The sequence below is a fragment of the Capsicum annuum genome, chromosome 8, assembly GCF_002878395.1.
Source record: "Capsicum annuum cultivar UCD-10X-F1 chromosome 8, UCD10Xv1.1, whole genome shotgun sequence".
NCBI classification, from domain to species: Eukaryota; Viridiplantae; Streptophyta; class Magnoliopsida; order Solanales; family Solanaceae; genus Capsicum; species Capsicum annuum.
This window is the reverse complement of record NC_061118.1, coordinates 158,384,244-158,402,165: the sequence shown is the minus strand read 5'-3', so window position 1 is coordinate 158,402,165 and position 17,922 is coordinate 158,384,244. Positions and strand designations below refer to the sequence as shown.

Here is a 17,922-nt window from a genome sequence, read left to right as displayed (position 1 = left end):
GAACGACAAAAGGAATCTTTTAATCTTAAAAGAATAAAGATAATAAGAATAAGTCAGGGGATCATGCTTTCTTTTAAAGCTACTGCCTCCATTTTATTTTGTTTTTATTTTGTATCAACTTCACACTACTGACTACTCTCCTTTAAAATACATTTATTAGAAATTTACTATTAATTAAGAATATAATTATTTAATTAAGATTTTTAAATTTAATTATTAATATTGCATAGGGTTATGAAAGAACACATTAAATAGAAAAGATAAAATTACAAAATATATATATATATATATTACGAGAAAAAAGAAGTTTGGATGTTTTATCAGTTATATAGAATAATACATCATACATGATTTGCTTCATGGATTTTCCTTTTTGATTTATCTGAAGTTGTCTCTGTCTAAAGAGGAAAAAAAAAAAAAAAAGCAAATCATTCCATAAGCAGCAAAATATTCAAAAAAATCTTACTATAAAGAAAAATGGACTCGTTTTATTTCTTCAAATATAATTTTCAACTCCATCAAACAAAAATTGCGTAACACTTTATACACCTTCTTTCCTACCACATATGACCGCATCATACTCAATGTAAGTAGAACAAATAATTAAAAATTGTGAGTTAACCGATATTTTCTTCTCCATTTATGCGAAATTGTACTTGACATAGAATTTAAAAAATTTTATTCTTTAAAATAAATTATAAATATTTATGTGATTATAGATTATTCTATTTAAAATTTAAAAATTAAAATTAAGCTATATTTAATTATAAAAAGATGACATTTTTCTAAAAAAAAAAGTCACATAAATTAACGACGGAGTGAGAAGTAGATATAGTTGGCAGTTGGCATAACTATTAAGCAAAAAAATAAAGAAAGAAGTTAAAGGGGGAAAAAGACAAATTAAGAACATATATTAAAGAAGATGTCCAGTAGCAGATACCTAAAAAAAACAAAAAATAATAGTAATAATAATAGTACTAATAAGCAAAGAAATAGTAGTATTTTTCCATACTTGTTGGATTTTGAAGTATGACTGATTCAACTACTTTATCAGGTTAGGGTTCTTTATCATCCAATATCTTTTTCATGCATTTTAATTCAAAGCTGATCAAATTATTATATTAATTTAAAACTCAATTTGACTTCTAACTTTGTATAATTTGATGCTATGAATCTGAAATCGAATTGATCGTTGTTGAAATACTTAGTGGAGTAATCTTTGCAAGTTCAGTCAATGTTGTTGATCAGCCAAAATGAAACTGCTTTGTATGCATTAATTTTTTTTTTTTTTTGATTACCTTTGACTAATTCTGTGGGATAACCGTCACCTCGGACCAGCAACAGGTATCAGTTAACTCCATCAGCATAATTCATTCTCCTTGCGGGCGGGCTAGATTCTAGAGGTGAGGTGTAGAACTTGTTAAAACTTTCAAACGGCCGATATGCATAAAGCTTTTGTAATATAGTCTGAAAAGTTGCTTGCAATTTGTTGGTTAACGACAAGACGGAGAAATGATGCTAATTTGGAACTTATCGAAATATGTTTTTGTTTACCAGTGGCATTATTTAAACCCCGCGACTTGCTGTAATGGAACTTGAGATAAGAAAATTAACGGCTTTGATGCTTTGAACAGAATGACATTATATTTCTTTGCTCAATACAGGAGATATGTTGATTAATGGATCCAAAAAAGGAGAAGAAGAATGTTGTAAGCATCGCGAGGTACACATTTGATCCTTCTTATTGTATGCTCTGTGAGGAGCTTTTCTTTTCTTCGTTTGTTGTTGCTTCTCTCTCTTTTCTCCAATTTTAATTGTGATGACATGAGAAATCGATGAACCACATAGGGATTAGGTGTAATAAGGTTTAGTTGCTGTGGATTCATTAGGTCCTTTATGCAAAACACTTTACTGTGGTCAAGGCTGTATCCATTATCTACTCTTATTTATGATTATTAACAAGAGCATTTGTCTATTAACTTCTGATAGTTGTCAAAATCCATGCAAGCATCGTGCACTTTGTTATTATGGATGACTACTTTGAAAGAGTTGCTCTAAATGAAGAGAGAAAATTACATGAAGAGTCTGATTTACTATGTATGAGTTGATTAGAAAAGAAAAGAATGTATGAGCTCCAGCAATTTCAGTTCTATGTATTTAGAGCATCACATTTGGCAAGTAATGTACTTTGTGTGAACTATTTGATTTCGAATTTCTGTTTATGTTTATTATCTTTCACTTTTGTCACTCTGGTCTGTGGGGTTTCGGGCTGCTATGCGTCATGACTCAACAGTGATCATAGGCTTGTGATACCCTTTGGAGCCTTAATATTGATTATGCCTTGAGATTTTTTGAATAATTGATTAAGAAATTGTACCTGGACACCGGTTTTTAAGCTTTTTGGTTTTGAATTGCCTGGCTTGTTTATTTGATTTTATATGATAAAATGTGAAGGTTCTATCCATGATTTATCTTTTAATTTTTCCTACCAAAATGACTTTTAATTTTGGCCCATGAAAATGGCTGCCTCATCTAGTGTGTTTCCATTGCCTACCAGAAGCTACATGCACAACAATATTCGACATGAAAATAAAATGTGATTTTGAAGCTTTTGTATGTAGCACCAACATGGAGCCTACCACATAAATTCTCAACCGTCTGATTGCATAATTGCCTGCAGTTTGTAGAACACAGATACTCGGATCTTTGAATATTTTGTATGTAGCACCAACATGGAACTACATATGTACTGCTGATGACTTTTTTCTTTCCCCCCTTTTTCTCCAGTTCAAGGTTGACCCAGCAAATCTTCCATCTTTGACTTGGCAGCGCAAGTTAAACTGTGATGATATCTCCCTTTCAGAATTCAATCTTAAGCTGAAAGAAATGGTCTCTATGGTATGTGAATAAACTCCGATTTTCTTGGTTCACTGTTCGTGTCAACCGTCTTTTTACCAGATATACCGGTTGGGCATATTGAGAAACACTTTAGAATTTCACGAGCTCTATACTTTTGCGAATACAGTCAAGAAGCATATTTTCAAGCTGTTAGATCAAATTAGGAGTCAACTGATTGCCGTTTTAGCTTTTTGGGAGTTTTGCTCATCTATTCTTAGATTTTGTGTTATTCAATCTATTCATGTCTCTCTGAGGCTGATTAAATACCGGTCTATAGAAGTTTTTGAAGCGAATTCTAATGAATTCCATGCATGACCTTAGAGCTAGTTAGATATGTCATCAAATAACAGCATAGCTATATGGAAATGCATGCGCCAGTGCCCTAAGCTGGTATTGTGATACCTGGGATAATTTTATCACCTTTTACTTTGAACTCATTGTTTGTTATCTTGTGCTACTTTTTGTTTCACGTAGGCTCCATTGGGTTTCCGTCTATGGAGATATCTACAAGAAGAAAAAGCCAAAGGAAAGGTGAATTCACTTTGTTTCAAGTTTAAGTATCATCATCTTTCTTATTACAACATGCACTTGTCACTTATATTTTTATCTTGCAGGATGCTATATTTATCAATCCTTTCATGAAAAGGGTCTACTCATCATGCCAAGGCGTTCCTATTGGTGGAATGGGGTATGATACTAGATATTAAACAATTTCTTTCAAGAGATGCCATTGCTGTAGTAGCAGAATATTTGCATAGTCAATGAAAAAATTTACTGCACCTACTTTTCTTAACATTTTCGTCATATTTGCATGATGATCAATTCTCTCTGTACAAAATTATAGTATATTTTCATGTTATCGATACACTGTAATCTGCTCTCTTTAAGATGTTAATGAATTCGTATCATATGATAGATCAGCACGAATTTATTTTTCCTATTCACTATAAAAAGAAGTTAATTATCCTACGTATTTGCTCACTGTTTGAGTAAGAAGATATGTGATCTCCTGCTGATCTGTTAAAGTCAGTTCAAATGAATTATTTGGTACCTGTTGGCTAAAACGAAAATCTTTCAGTGCAGGAAGCATAGGTAGAAGCTTCAAAGGTGAATTTTTGCGCTGGCAAATATTTCCTAGGATATGTGAAGATAAACCAGTTCTGGCAGACCAATTTTCAGTAAGTTCTATGAAGTATGATATATAAATACCAAGTGCGCATTTCACAAGTGTATGCTTTTCCTTCAATTTTTCAATGAGCTACTTTTTAACAAGAAAAGATTTGATGTAGTTCAAATGAGAAGGTCATACTCACCCTTAATTAATGCGGGCTTGTTGGGACAAATACACTTTCCCCCGGACTTGTCTGATTTTTCCAGAAGAACACAAACTTTGCAGAGGACCTATTATCCCCTTATATAGCATATTCCATCATACGATAGTTGCATGCCTAACACACGGTGCCACGTGTCAAAAGAAAAACTATTTTTTCAGCACGTGATCTCATTTGAGTATGGATTACTATTTGCAGATATTTGTTACACGTCCTAATGGTGAAAAATATTCTACTGTGTTATGCCCGAGAACTCCAAAGTAAGAAACTATTCTTTTCTTTGGTCGTATATGTTTTAAATTTTGTCACTGTTGTCAGTATTCTCACAGTATTAATTTTTATTTTTCTGATGATAAAGTTGTGTTTTTTGGAAATGTCGAAGAATCAGTTGAAGGAAAAAGAGTTGTATCTATCTTGAGTATATATTTATGGAAGAGATTAAATGGTAAAGTTATTGATATTTTCTGAGTAAACAGTGATTCGTCGGCTTCTGGAATAGGATCTTGGGACTGGAATTTGGGTGGCCAAAATTCTACATATCATGCTCTTTATCCAAGAGCATGGACTGTATATGATGGTAATTTTATGTTTGACAAATATATTCACTAGTTTGATGTGCTTCACAAGGGATTGTCTTATATTTTCAATTTTTATCAAGGGGAACCTGATCCAGCACTCAGGATAGTATGCCGTCAGATCTCTCCTTTTATCCCCCACAACTACAAAGAGAGCAGCTTACCTACAGCAGTCTTTACTTTCACGGTTGGAAATATTCAAATCTCTTTCTAGCCCTCCATTTTTTCAGCTGGAGATGAATTTTGAAGCATTAACTATGCGGGTTGAATTTGATTTTGTTCAGCTGCATAACTTGGGAAAGACGTCTGCAGATGTCACTTTAGTTTTCACCTTGGCAGTAAGTTTTCTTGTGTGCTTTTGATTTACTCATTATTTCAGAATTCAGATTATATGCTGCTAATCCAATTTGTGGAATTCATGTATTGTTTACTCGTTCTTAAGAATGGAATAGTGAGTGAAACATCTTTTTTTTCTTTTTTTCTTTTTGTGTTCCCAGAATTCTGCTGGTGGAGATTCTGGAATTTCTGGCCATCATTTCAATTCAAAGTTTAGGTCAGATCACTTTTAGCAAGGTTATGACTTAGTCTTAAGTCTCAATATTTTAGTGTACTTTTGTTTTGGGTTCATCAGTAGATGTTGCCTGCTTTATTGAAGCTAAAATTTTACATTGTTTGCTACTTTATAAATTTATCACATTGCTAGTTTTGCCATGTCCTAAAGTAAAATGTGCACTTTCTTTTCTGAGACTCCCCTAATCCCCTAAAACTGAAGCCTTTGTCCAACAATGCATATTCAAATAGTTGGATGGACTTACTTTTACATTTCTCAGTATGGCTTCATCCTTTTTTTTGTCTGTGAATTGTGGTTCCGACATGTTCCCTATTTAAACGAATACATTCTGAAGTCTACCCTGAAAGATCCTGCCAAATCCTAAAGGGTAATAAGATTTGGGACAGTGTACGCAGGGTACACTTCACTCATTAATCTGGGCTCTAGCTTTAAGGACAATTCACTTGCAACTTAAAGCTTTATTCTTGAAAGATGTGCCAATTAACGTGAACACAAAAATAATAGGAACTGGAAAACTGACTGTTTTCTTGGGAATATTTGATTTGGTAGTCTAGGGAGACACTTCCCATCCACCAAAAGAAATGCTTAACCTTTTCTCTGAAAATCTTCTTTTGCTTGTTGTCAATAACTTATTCTTTGATGATGGATTTTAGAACGGAAGATGGAGTCCATGGCGTACTCTTGCACCACATGTAAGTTTCATCTTCTTGTTAAATAAAAAAATGAAAGGAAAAACAAACCAAAAAAAGGAGAAAAAAAAGAGAGAGAAAAACTTGGTTGGGATTTCTTCACAGTTGAACATAAAATAAAATACTCTGTGAATGCAGGACTGGCAAAGAACTGCCTTCTGTAACTTTTGCAGTTGCAGCAGAGGAAAATGATGCAGTTCACATCTCTGAGTGCCCTTTCTTTGTGATATCAGGAGACTCCCAAGGAATTACAGCAAAAGATATGTGGGATGAAGTAAAAAAGGTGTTTGCACTGCTTAAAAATGGACTAACTTGTATATGATTTTCAGATACGTTTTCACGTGGATGCCATTTCTGGACTTTTTCCACCAGCATATTACAACATGCATTGCCCAATAAATGAATGATGATTTATCTAAACCGTTATTTATCTCTTTCTTAAACGTCACACTTAATTAGCATTCGGTTAGTGAATTATAGCGGTGACAATTTATTACTGTATGTGTAGACCTTACTTTGTGGGAATACACTGGGTATGTTATTGTTGTTGTTGTTGTATGTGTAGACACATTTAATCAAGTTTAAAGGAGATCCAGGAACATCCCCAAAGAGATACTTGCTAGTTGGCTTGGTAATTTTGAGAGGACAAATCTTCAAAACCATATTTCCACTCCCTCAGCAAAGAAGCTAGAAGAAGGGCTAGAAATCCTTGGTGTTGCCAACCCACCCGACACCTCCAAAGGGCTTTATTGATACCATATTTCAATTTTTCAGCTACTTGACCAGTGCCAGAAATAGATAGAAGTGAAGTGTCTAATTAGTCTAGAAGGTCCAAATCCTATTTTAATTGCAGATTAAAAATTGATTCTTGGTGCTTGCAAAAGCGGCTTAACAATTCCATTCTCTGCATCATACTCTTTGAAACTGTGTATACTTGTCTCTATGTGTCTCTTTGATATTTTGTCTCCTTCAAGCTATCTTTCTGGAGGACCTGTGCATATTAAACTTGCTTCTGGTATTAGAAGTTTCCGCTATTGCTGGAAGACTAGCTGCTTACTCTGGGCACCTAAAGCGTTTTTTCACATCATTGTTACTAAGGCTTCTCGGGTCCGTCATCCAGAGTAACGGTGAGATTGACGAGGATGTCTCGCACCGTATTGGGGCGGGATGGATGAAGTGGAAACTCGCATCGGGGGTGCTGTGTGACAAGAAGGTGCCGCCCAAGCTTAAAGGCAAATTCTATAGGGTGGTAGTCCGTCCGGCCTTGCTGTATGGAGCAGAGTGTTGGCCAGTTAAGAACTCCCACATCCAAAGAATGAAGGTGGCAGAAATGCGGATGTTGCGCTGGATGTGTGGACTGACCCGAGGGGATAGAGTTCGGAATGAGACTATCCGGGAGAAGGTTGGTGTGACTTCAGTGGAGTGTAAGATGCGGGAAGCACGATTGAGATGGTTCGGACACGTGAAGAGGAGGGGCATGGATGCCCCGGTCCGTAGGTGTGAGAGGCTAGCGTTGGATGGTTTTAGACGGGGTAGGGGTAGACCGAAGAAGTACTGGGGTGAGGTGATTAGGCGGGACATGGAACAGTTACAGCTCACCGAGGACATGACCCTAGATAGGAAGGTATGGAAGATGCGAATTACGGCAGAGGATTAGGGCCAGTTCGGGTCGCTAGTGTAGGGAATAAATTGGTGGGGGTGTATTCCTGTTATGATTCCGTATTCAATGTTCCGTGTTCCGTGTTCCATGTTTATTACGAATATGTGTGCTTTCCTCTGCTTTATATTCCTGCATTCCTGCTTTACTCTGTTTTATATTCCTTATGGGTGCCGTATCTATGTTATGTCACCTGCTTCTGTGCTGTACTATGTGTTTGTGTGATATCTCGTGACTTGAGCCGGGGGTCTTTCGGAAACAGCCTTTCTACTTTATCAGAGGTAGAGGTATGGACTGCGTACATCTTACCCCCCCAGACCCCACTAAGTGGGAATACACTGGGTTTGTTGCTGTTGTTGTTACTAAGGCTTCTGAAGAATTCCTGAGAACATCTATCAGCTGTTTTGAATAGAATATTAGTTTATTGAATATAGACTCAGCAAGCAATGAGCTTTTCATAGTCTTCATTTGAATTTCATTTTTGGTGGTGAATTTGTATCACTTCTTATGTCCACCTTGAAGGGAAAGTATACATGATTCAAACCCATTGTATATTGAAATACTTTTTAAAAAGACAACTTTTTCTCATTTGTTTTCCTGTTCTTTTCCTTGTCTTTATATTAATGTCATTCTTCCCGGAAACAGCCTCTCTACCCCAGAAAAGGTAGGGGTAAGGTCTGTGTATATCCTACCCTCCCCAATCCCCACTTGTGGGATCACACTGGGTACGTTGTTGTATTTTTAACATCATTCTTTTGTAGGTTCTCTAAGTTTTTCAGTATACTGTTTTACAAGAGATTTTCCGATCACTAATAAAAATATAACTTCTTATAAAAGGAAAGAGAAAAAACAGCATTCTTGACCGATTCTGACCTATTTCTGCTCTGATAGCATGGATCTTTTGACCACCTTCAATCTGAGGAAATGTCAATGCCTTCTGAACCGGGATCACTTATTGGAGCGGCAGTTGCAGCCTCACTAACTATTCCAGCAGATGATGTAAGAAGTGCGACATTCTCATTGGCATGGGCCTGCCCTGAAATTAATTTTGCAAGTGGTAGAACTTATCACAGGCAAGTAGCCATAACTTTCTCAACCTAGTTTGTACACATGAAATATCATGTTTCTTATGCTTTCTATGATTAATATTGCTCTATGAATAGGCGCTACACAAAGTTTTATGGTACTATGGGTCATGCTGCTGCAAAAATTGCACATGATGCTATCCAAGGTAAAGCTTGTGGTCTTGATATTTTGAACATGGAGTCTCTGATATACTGGGTTTCATTTAATATTTTTCCTTGTCGTCTTCTACTGATACAATTACCTAAGATCCTCGGGATGTACATATCCAAGAATCGTAGTTTAAGATTTTATTTTCTTGATGGGACTCAGATCATACTCAGTGGGAGTCACAAATAGAAGAATGGCAGAAAATTATTATTGAAGACAAGAGGCTTCCCGAATGGTGAGCTTTCATTTTCTTGTTTACACCATGCATTGCCATATTTGTGATTTTCTTGTGGATTTTTGCAGGTACCCGATAACTCTCTTCAATGAGCTCTATTATTTAAATGCAGGAGGGACAATTTGGACTGGTATACTTTGATTCATTGTGCTTTAACGGTGCTTTAATAAGCTAAGCATAGCTGATTCATGTTCTTTTTTATCTTAATTTATTTTATTTTATTTGTAGATGGATTGCCACCCGTTCAAAGACGTTTATCAACAATTGAGAAAAAATTTTCCATAGATAGATCTAGTTCGGATTTTAAGAGAAGTGCTGATCCAACCCATTCGGATGACACTGCTGTTCTCATTCTTGAAAGGATGGGCTCAGTGCTTGAGGAACTTCAAACTCCTGCTTCTGTAAATGCTGCTTTCGGAACAAATCTTCTTCAGAAGGGAGAGGAAAATGTAGGCCAGTTCCTCTACCTTGAAGGAATTGAATATCACATGTGTAACACATATGATGTTCATTTTTATGCATCGTTTGCTTTGACTATGCTATTCCCAAAACTTGAACTTAGTATACAACGAGACTTTGCAGCTGCTGTGATGATGCATGATCCTGGTAAGAGAATGCTCTTGGAAGATGGAATGTCAGCGACAAGGAATGTTGTTGGCGCACTTCCTCATGATATTGGAATGGATGATCCATGGTTTGAAGTAAATTACTATTGCCTGTATAACACAGATAGGTGGAAAGATTTGAACCCAAAATTTGTTCTTCAAGTTTACAGGGATTTTGTTGCGACCGGTGACAAAAAGTTTGCTGAAGCTGTTTGGCCATCTGTGTATATGGCAATGGCTTTCATGGAACAATTTGATAAGGATGGGGATGGGATGATAGAAAATGAAGGATTTCCTGATCAGACATATGATGTATGGTCTGTCTCTGGTGTGAGTGCTTACTGTGGTGGCCTATGGTTGGCAGCTTTGCAGGCTGCATCAGCCCTAGCTCGAGAAGTTGGTGACAAGGGTTCTGAAGACTACTTTTGGTTTAAGTTCCAAAAAGCAAAGGAAGTTTATCAAAAATTGTGGAATGGTTCTTACTTTAACTATGACAATAGTGGCAGTGCCGTAAGCTCATCCATTCAAGCTGATCAATTGGCTGGACAATGGTATGCATCGAAATGTTGCTATGTATATCAAGACCGAAGGATAATTATTGGAAATAGAATATTAACCTTCTTTTACTTCAGTTTCTTACTAGCAGCTTCCAGTCCTTATATCTTAGGTTGAAAATTATAATTATACAATATACATACAGAAAGATTAAAAAATAAATTCTATTTATGAGTACATGCGAAAATGTCCAGGTAAATTTATTTAATTTCTGTATCTTGGGTGGCAAACCCTATATAGCCTTGTGGGTCAGATCACATCCATTGGCCTGCTTGGCCTGAAATAGCTGGAGCCTTTTAAAGCATTTGTTTTTATGTCGTTGCATTTATCGAATTACTATCCTTCTGCACCCTTCTTATCGTGTCTGCGGTGCATGTCTATGCATTCTCCTATGTGCATTCCACACTGAACATCTGTTTATACCAATATAGGTAATGCAGTTGATTATGTTAATGGTGCCTCTTCTTTCATAATCACCATTTTCTTAATTTGTAGGTATGCTCGAGCATGTGGTCTTCTACCAATAGTTGATGAAGAAAAAGCTAAAACTGCACTTGAGACAGTGTTCAATTTCAATGTCATGAAGGTCAAGGATGGGAGGCGAGGAGCAGTGAATGGGATGCGGCCCAATGGAGAACCTGACTCATCTAGTTTGCAGTCAAGGGAGATATGGTCTGGAGTTACATATGCTGTAGCTGCAGCCATGATTCAGGAAGACATGGCGGATACGGGATTTAAAACTGCAGCTGGAGTCTATGAAACCGTTTGGTCTGAAAATGGCTTTGGGTAAGTGAAGATCATGTTCTTCCCTTCATTTGATTGAGGTAACTTCATGTTTTGTAAGTTTTTGGTCATTGGACTACAAGAATTCGGCAAAAACCATGGCTAGTGATATGCGGTGTTTGTAATCCTGTTTATTTGAGGCTGTTAGTTAATACAATTGTTCATAAAGGGGATTTTAATCTCCTGAGCTACTCCACCCATTGCCTTAAGGTTTTGGATTAGATGTTCAGGTTCTTTCACATGATATCCAGCGAAAATTTGGTAAGCTCACTTTCACTGTCGTTTTTTCTCCACATTTTATTTGCTACAGTCATCTCTCCTGTTCAGCCCATTGATATAGACTTTGTCACAGACTTGCTCCTTAGCCTATTTAGTCTTCTCTTTCTCTCTCTCTCTCTCTCAACTTCAAGTCTACTTTTCAAATCTCTCCCAGAAAAAAGAAAAGTGTTCCCAGTCTCCAGACCCAATTCTATTGAGCTTACTCGCCCCCCTCCCCCCCAACCCCCAACCCCACCCACCCACCCACACTTCCAGTCTTCTCCAGAAAAAATGAAAAAAATGTCTTCAAGTCCATATATCAATCCTAGAGTTAGGTTACACGTGCTGAGGGTGCTGGATAATACAACAGTCCCTCATTGATTGTGTAAGGATTTCCAAATGGATTAGATACCTGAGTACTTCACCCATTTCCTTAACGTTTTAGATTGGGTGCTCAAATTCTTTAATAGGCCAATTTGAATGTCTTTTGTTATGAGCCAAATAGTGAAATCATTAGTTAAGGGAATTAACCGTGATAAACTGCATTTTAAGTTGTGAAATAGCAGTAGGATTTGTATTTCTAAACATTGGGTTACTGAAATAAGAACTTTTTCTTTTTCATTTCCCCCTCAAAATTCTTCCTCTCCAATTGATTGATGATGTAGGTCTCCAGTAGCTTTGTTCAGTAGCAATTCTTCTCTCATGCATCTTAGAAATCTCCAACTCTGCTACAGCAACAACATACCCAGTGTAGTCCCACAAAAAGTGGGATCCGGGGAAGGTAGAGTGTATGTAGACCTTACCCTACCTTAGAGGTAGAGAGGTTTCCGAGAGACAAGGCTCCAACTCAATCATTGTAATTCTTTGAGTAACACTGACATCAGTTTTTGGCACCTCTCCAAGGTTGTGAGATTTTGTCCTATTCCTTGCTTTGCTAAATCTGTTATTGCCCGCTCGCAGCTATGCTTTTCAGACCCCAGAAGGTTGGAACACAGAAGGCCGCTACAGAGCTCTGGGTTACATGCGGCCTTTAGCAATCTGGGCAATGCAATGGGCATTAAACCCACCTAAGATTCCTAAGCAAGAGATGAAACCAGAATTGGAGGCAGATTCATTATCTAGGCAACATGCTGGTTTTCAAACGGTAGCTCGTTTTCTAAAGCTGCCCAAAGAGAAAGATGCTAGAAGTGTCTTTCAGGTCCTTTTTGATTACACATGTAAAAGAATGACAGGCTAATAGAGGCTTTCTGAAAAAGCCTGCATTCTCATATACCAGAACAAATATTCTTGATCCAATTCCTTGTGCATAGTATTATTGTTATTCTTCTGAGTAAGGGGTGGAAAAAGTCAAGCTAGAAATGATGTATCTGTTTGTACTTGAGACACAATTCATGTGGAAAGACAATTGGCAACTTGTGTTGCACAAAAAGTGTTTTTTATATGTTTACATACATAGCGTTTTTCTAAGTTTTGTCTCTACGTAGATTGTGATTTCCAAAATATGTACACAAAATAAACTAACACTGCTCGAAAACTACTGTAAACATAAGTCTGTGATGCCGTAAAGCCTTAGTAAAATCCTCATAACCTCAAATCCAAACTCGTGTACTATTAAGATGACACCATTTGCTCAAAATTTTGCATACGCCACTAGACCCAGTTGAAGAGCAGATCCACAACATGTATCTCCCTCTCAAGTAGAGTGCAGATGCTTACACGATTAGGAGGGCATTAGTACACCCTGGTCTATCTATCGAAGATATCTTTTAAATTACTAGCTAATCATTTTTTGTTTTTCTTGTGCCGAGGGTCTGTTGAAAATAGTCTCTCTATCTCCACAAGGTAGGATAACGTCTGTGTACGCACTACAACAATTCAGGGAAAAATAACAAAACAATTCAGGGAAAAATAACAAAACTAAAGAGGGGGTAGAGAATCCTATGTTGTTAACAAGTAATTTGACCATAATATGAATTCTTGACCATTGATTTTTGCACACCCCTGAAGAAAGACATTTAGTAACATTATTTATCTAAATTGTCATTCATTTCTCTCTTAAATGCCTCATTTAATTAACATTCAGTTACTGAATTATAGCAGTGATAATTTATTACTGTATGTGTAGACACATTTAATCAAAGTTTAAAGGAGATCCAGGAACATCCTCAAAGAGAGTTCCCCTTCAGTCAAAATGCAAAGAACATGAAATTAGTTTAATTTAATGTGTCATTTACTGTCCATATATTTTCAAACCAATAGAAACTCACAAAATCCAAAATTCTTGGATCACCAGACACCACCCTATAAGTTTTATTTTGCATTCAAAACTCATACTCCCTCTTTCTTTTCTTGTTTCATCAATCACTGCACAGAAAAAAGTGTTTTGATCTTTGTATTTTGAAGAGAGCGGTTTTCCAACATATGGGGAACCGCTCTTTCAATATTATCACTATTGATCCTGTTGAAATTTCTTGTGAATACACTAGCACTTTTGCTATCAAGATTGATTTTCTGTAAATTGTTTGAGACTTCCCCGGTTTTCGTTATATGATGTATTATTGCATTATAACAACAATAATAACATATCCAATGTAATTCCACAAGTGGGGTGAGAGTCGATAGAGTAGAGTTTACGTAGACAGTCACAACATACTTGTGCATTAATATGCAGTTTAAATCTAATTTAGGAGAAGTTGAGATCTTTAGTCCTGATTGTGCATTGTGTTGTGACCCAAAAATCAAGATTAGTCATTTGATCTTAAGTGCACACTATAAAGTGAGGAAAAAGATATGGCTGAATTCTCCAAATGTTCATGTCCTCAGCCTAATAAATGGTTGAAAGGTAAAGTGATTGGATCAGGATCATTTGGGAGTATTCATTTAGCCATGGACAAGGTGACCGGGGGACTTTTCGTGTTGAAATCTGCAGAATCAGAAGCAGGACTTCAGTGTCTTGAAAATGAAGTTGAAATTCTTGAGAATTCGGATTCACCCCATATTGTCAAATTCATTGGTAAAGATTTGTCTTTTGAAGCAAATGGTAAAAGAAAGTTGAGTCTCTTTCTAGAGTATGTAATAGGTGGCAGTTTAGCTGATGTAGCAGAGAAATTTGGAGGGTCATTAGATGAAGAAGTAATTTGTTTGTATACTAGAGGTATTCTACAAGGTTTAAAGTATCTTCATGCAAATGGGATTGTGCATTGTGATCTAAAGTGCAAGAATATATTGTTAAGTACTAGTGGAGAAATCAAATTGGCAGATTTTGGATGTGCAAAAAGAATAAAAGACAACAAGGCAAATGACAGTACAAAATCTTTGTCAAAATCCATTGGTGGCACTCCTTTATGGATGGCACCAGAGATATTGAGAAATGAAGAGTTGGATTTTGCAGTTGATACATGGTCTTTAGGTTGTACAATTATCGAAATGGCGACGGGGAAAACCCCATGGGGAGGTGATATATGTTCAAATCCTCTGGCTGCAGTATTGAAAATTTCTTGTAGTAATGAAATGCCACAATTTCCATCACATTTTTCTGATGTTGGTTTGGATTTCTTGGCTAAGTGTTTGGAGAGGGACAGTAAAAAAAGGTGGAAAGTTGAACAATTGCTTGATCATCCATTTGTCACAAAGGGGTCAGAAAAAATCAAGAATTTAGTAAAGATAGATGTTGCTAGTACACCTGCTAGTGTTTTAGATGGTAGAATTTTCTCCGAGATGGATTTCTCAGATGATCAATTATCAAGCGATGAAGATGAATCTGTGACTAGATTTGCATTCTCAAAAAGACGTGATGCCGAATTTTGGATCACAACAACAGGAGGAGGGAAGATGGACCTAGAGTCATCAGAAAGTTGGATCAATGTAAGGAACTAGTTGGAAAATTTCAAGAAAATCAACAAGTTTTTGTATGTGTGTGTTTTGGAGGAAGTTGTAAAGAAACTAGGTGAATTTTGCATTGCATGCATGTGTATGAAATTATAGCAGCCATATAAAAGAAGTTGTTAGCTGCTTTATTAATTGGTCTATTTTAGATTATATTAAGATTTTTTTTTTTTCTCTTTAGTATATGAGGCTTACTTAGGGATGTGAATTTGTACTTATTGGCACACTACTGAGTTTGCTTCCTCATTGAATAACATTACTACTTGTTTGAAGTCAATGAGCATACTTATGTAGATATTCTAATTGATTTGCCCTCGAGTGGCTGAATTAGAGGCCATCTTGATTGATCAACGCGAATGAATTGTGCTAAGACGCTTTGTAAAACAACACCGATCTGCGAGAGGAACTGATAGATGAGTAGGCTTCCCCTTCCGATTCACGGAATGTGTGTATACTGAATCCATTATTAGGGAACATGTATCCTCAACATAACTCTTTTATTACTTTGACTCTTGAGTTGTGAACAAAGGTTTTCAATTCCTTGAGTTGCATTCATATATAACCATACATGTCTTATAATAAGTGTGAGAGTGCACCCAAGGGTGTGGCCTAGTGGTTCAATAAAGTTGGGATGAGCACCATGAGGTTCCAGGTTCAATTCCCAGCAAAGATATACACTAGGTAGGTGTTTTCTTCTCATCTGTTCTAGCCTTGGTGGACAGAGTTATCTGGCACCTGTTACCGGTGGAAGATTTAGTCGAGATGCGCGCAATCTGACCCGGACATCACGGTTATCAAAACAAAAATAATAATAATAATAATGTGTGAGAATTATAATAGGATAATCGTACTTAATATTGAATTATTATACTGATTTGTTATCGAAAATTTGATTCTTCATATTATATCTTTTAACCGGATGTTCATTTTAATTTTTAAATTTGATAATGAATTATTATTCATAATACCCTTGATCAATGTGAGAGAGTAATTAGTGGCATAATGTACTAGTATTCGTCTCAATTTGTTTTTCAACTTTGGATTGATCAATTTAATTACTACCATACCATATATTGACGTGTAAATTTAATCTCATTTAAAGATAGACACTACAACAACATACCCAATGTATTCCCACATATTGGAGTCTGGGAGGATAGAGTGTATGCAGACTATACCACTATCTTCGAAAAAGTAGAGAAACTATTTCTGATCGACCCCAACTTAGAACCGATAATAATATAATTTAAAGATAGACACTAAAAATAAAAAAAAAAAGAGAAGAGTCATAAATTTAACCTGGATGTCATGGCAGTTTGTGAAAAATTGGAGCAATTTGTGTTCCCACAAAAGAAGTAATCCGTCAACGATATGTGAAACTGTAATCAATATCGTATTTAATACTATTTCATCCGTTTTAAATTATCTAATTATCATTATTTCAAATTATTTACTTCTTTGTCTATTTTTACTTGCTTATTTTAAAAATATTTTAGAATGCCCAACAATAATTATCTAGTTTATGAAATCAATAGATAATTTATTTATTATTATCTATTTTATTTTTAGTATTAAATACGATTTATTATCTAATATATTTTTAAAATATTATATTCAAAAAGTAATATAGTAAAATCATTCCTATCATTTACTATTTCTTTATTTTTGTGTCAATAAACAAGTATTGACGGAGGAAGTACTTATTTTAAAAATTCAAAACAGAATCAATTATGTTTTCTTCGTTTTACCTTTACTGGATTTTGTAGTTAATGGGAGATGACACGTGAATAGAGTAAATATTTACTTATTTATTTCTCCATTTTTATATTTGTTCAGTTTATAAAATTAATAGATAATTTATTTATTTCTAGCCGTTTTAATCTTAGCATTCAATACAATTCATTATTAAATGTATTTCTCAAAATATTAAATTTATTATATTCAACGAATAATATGATAAAATTACTCCTATCATTTACTACTTGTTTATCCTTGTATCAATAAAAAAATGGACAAAGGAAATAACTGAGAGACATTATAACTTATGAACTATTTGATTATTGATTAGAAAGTAAGTTTATTCGTACATTAAATCGGCGTAAGTAATATTATGTCTGATTACTTGATAGGACTATATATAAAATTAACAATTTAAAAATTCACACAACTGTTATATATATAAATATAAATGAATTTATATATTATTTTATACAAAATAAAAATAAATAAATAATAGTACATAAATATATAGTTATATCCTACATCGTTAATCTCGATATAAAATAATAGTACTATCTTACAACAATTTTTAATAATAAATTTTTTTATTAATAATATTTGTGTAACATTAACCGAGTAGCAAATAAGTCCTTAAAGATCGTTTGATGAGAGGAATAAGGAATAATTAATTTTAAAATTGATTTTAAAATGAATTTATTATATATTTGATTGTGAATATATGTGATAAATCATTTCAAGACTAGTTACTTCGAGATTCTAATATTATTATTTTAAAAATAAAATAATTAATTTTAAAATAATTAATCTCAAAATAACTAGTTTTCCAATCCCTTCACGGCATGAGACAGCTTTTATCACTTTGTCAATTGCCAGAGTCATGAGAAGTATTGAAGCAGAACCAATTCCA

General features: G+C 35.2%; 2 protein-coding genes across 5 annotated transcripts; both read left to right on the top strand.

Annotated features, from left to right (window-relative positions):
* Positions 1-858: 858 nt before the first annotated feature.
* Positions 859-12,857, top strand: LOC107839845 (non-lysosomal glucosylceramidase). Of its 4 annotated transcripts, none has more exons than XM_016683484.2 (21): positions 906-1,054; positions 1,339-1,403; positions 1,665-1,723; positions 2,788-2,898; positions 3,373-3,429; positions 3,513-3,586; positions 3,977-4,076; positions 4,428-4,489; positions 4,706-4,806; positions 4,888-4,991; positions 5,089-5,142; positions 5,302-5,357; positions 6,029-6,067; positions 6,203-6,347; positions 8,613-8,794; positions 8,885-8,952; positions 9,117-9,189; positions 9,258-9,319; positions 9,418-10,345; positions 10,845-11,135; positions 12,351-12,857. In XM_016683484.2, the coding sequence occupies exons 3-21, from the start codon at positions 1,670-1,672 to the stop codon at positions 12,625-12,627; spliced, it is 2,838 nt and encodes a 945-aa protein (XP_016538970.2). In that variant the 5' UTR covers positions 906-1,054; positions 1,339-1,403; positions 1,665-1,669; the 3' UTR covers positions 12,628-12,857. The 4 variants fall into 4 exon arrangements, with proteins under 4 accessions (XP_016538969.2, XP_016538970.2, XP_016538971.2 ...); XM_016683485.2 differs by having other exon boundaries at positions 917-1,054; positions 1,345-1,403; XM_016683483.2 differs by lacking the exon at positions 1,339-1,403 and having other exon boundaries at positions 859-1,054.
* An 829-nt stretch (positions 12,858-13,686) lies between these two features.
* LOC107879859 (mitogen-activated protein kinase kinase kinase 17-like) lies at positions 13,687-15,552 on the top strand. The gene has a single exon (XM_016726794.2). The coding sequence runs from the start codon at positions 14,181-14,183 to the stop codon at positions 15,264-15,266; it is 1,086 nt and encodes a 361-aa protein (XP_016582280.2). The 5' UTR covers positions 13,687-14,180; the 3' UTR covers positions 15,267-15,552.
* Positions 15,553-17,922: the final 2,370 nt, after the last annotated feature.

What these genes read in the sequence shown, in the direction of transcription:
- LOC107839845 (XM_016683483.2), top strand. Translation starts at nt 1,030, where the DNA reads ATGACTGATTCAACTACTTTATCAG. An exon ending in AAGAAAAAGCCAAAGGAAAG is followed by an intron (nt 3,430 to 3,512) that starts GTGAATTCACTT and finishes TTTATCTTGCAG; the next exon opens with GATGCTATATTTATCAATCC. An exon ending in AGCATGGACTGTATATGATG is followed by an intron (nt 4,807 to 4,887) that starts GTAATTTTATGT and finishes ATTTTTATCAAG; the next exon opens with GGGAACCTGATCCAGCACTC.
- LOC107879859 (XM_016726794.2), top strand. Translation starts at nt 14,181, where the DNA reads ATGGCTGAATTCTCCAAATGTTCATGTCCTCAGCCTAATAAATGGTTG.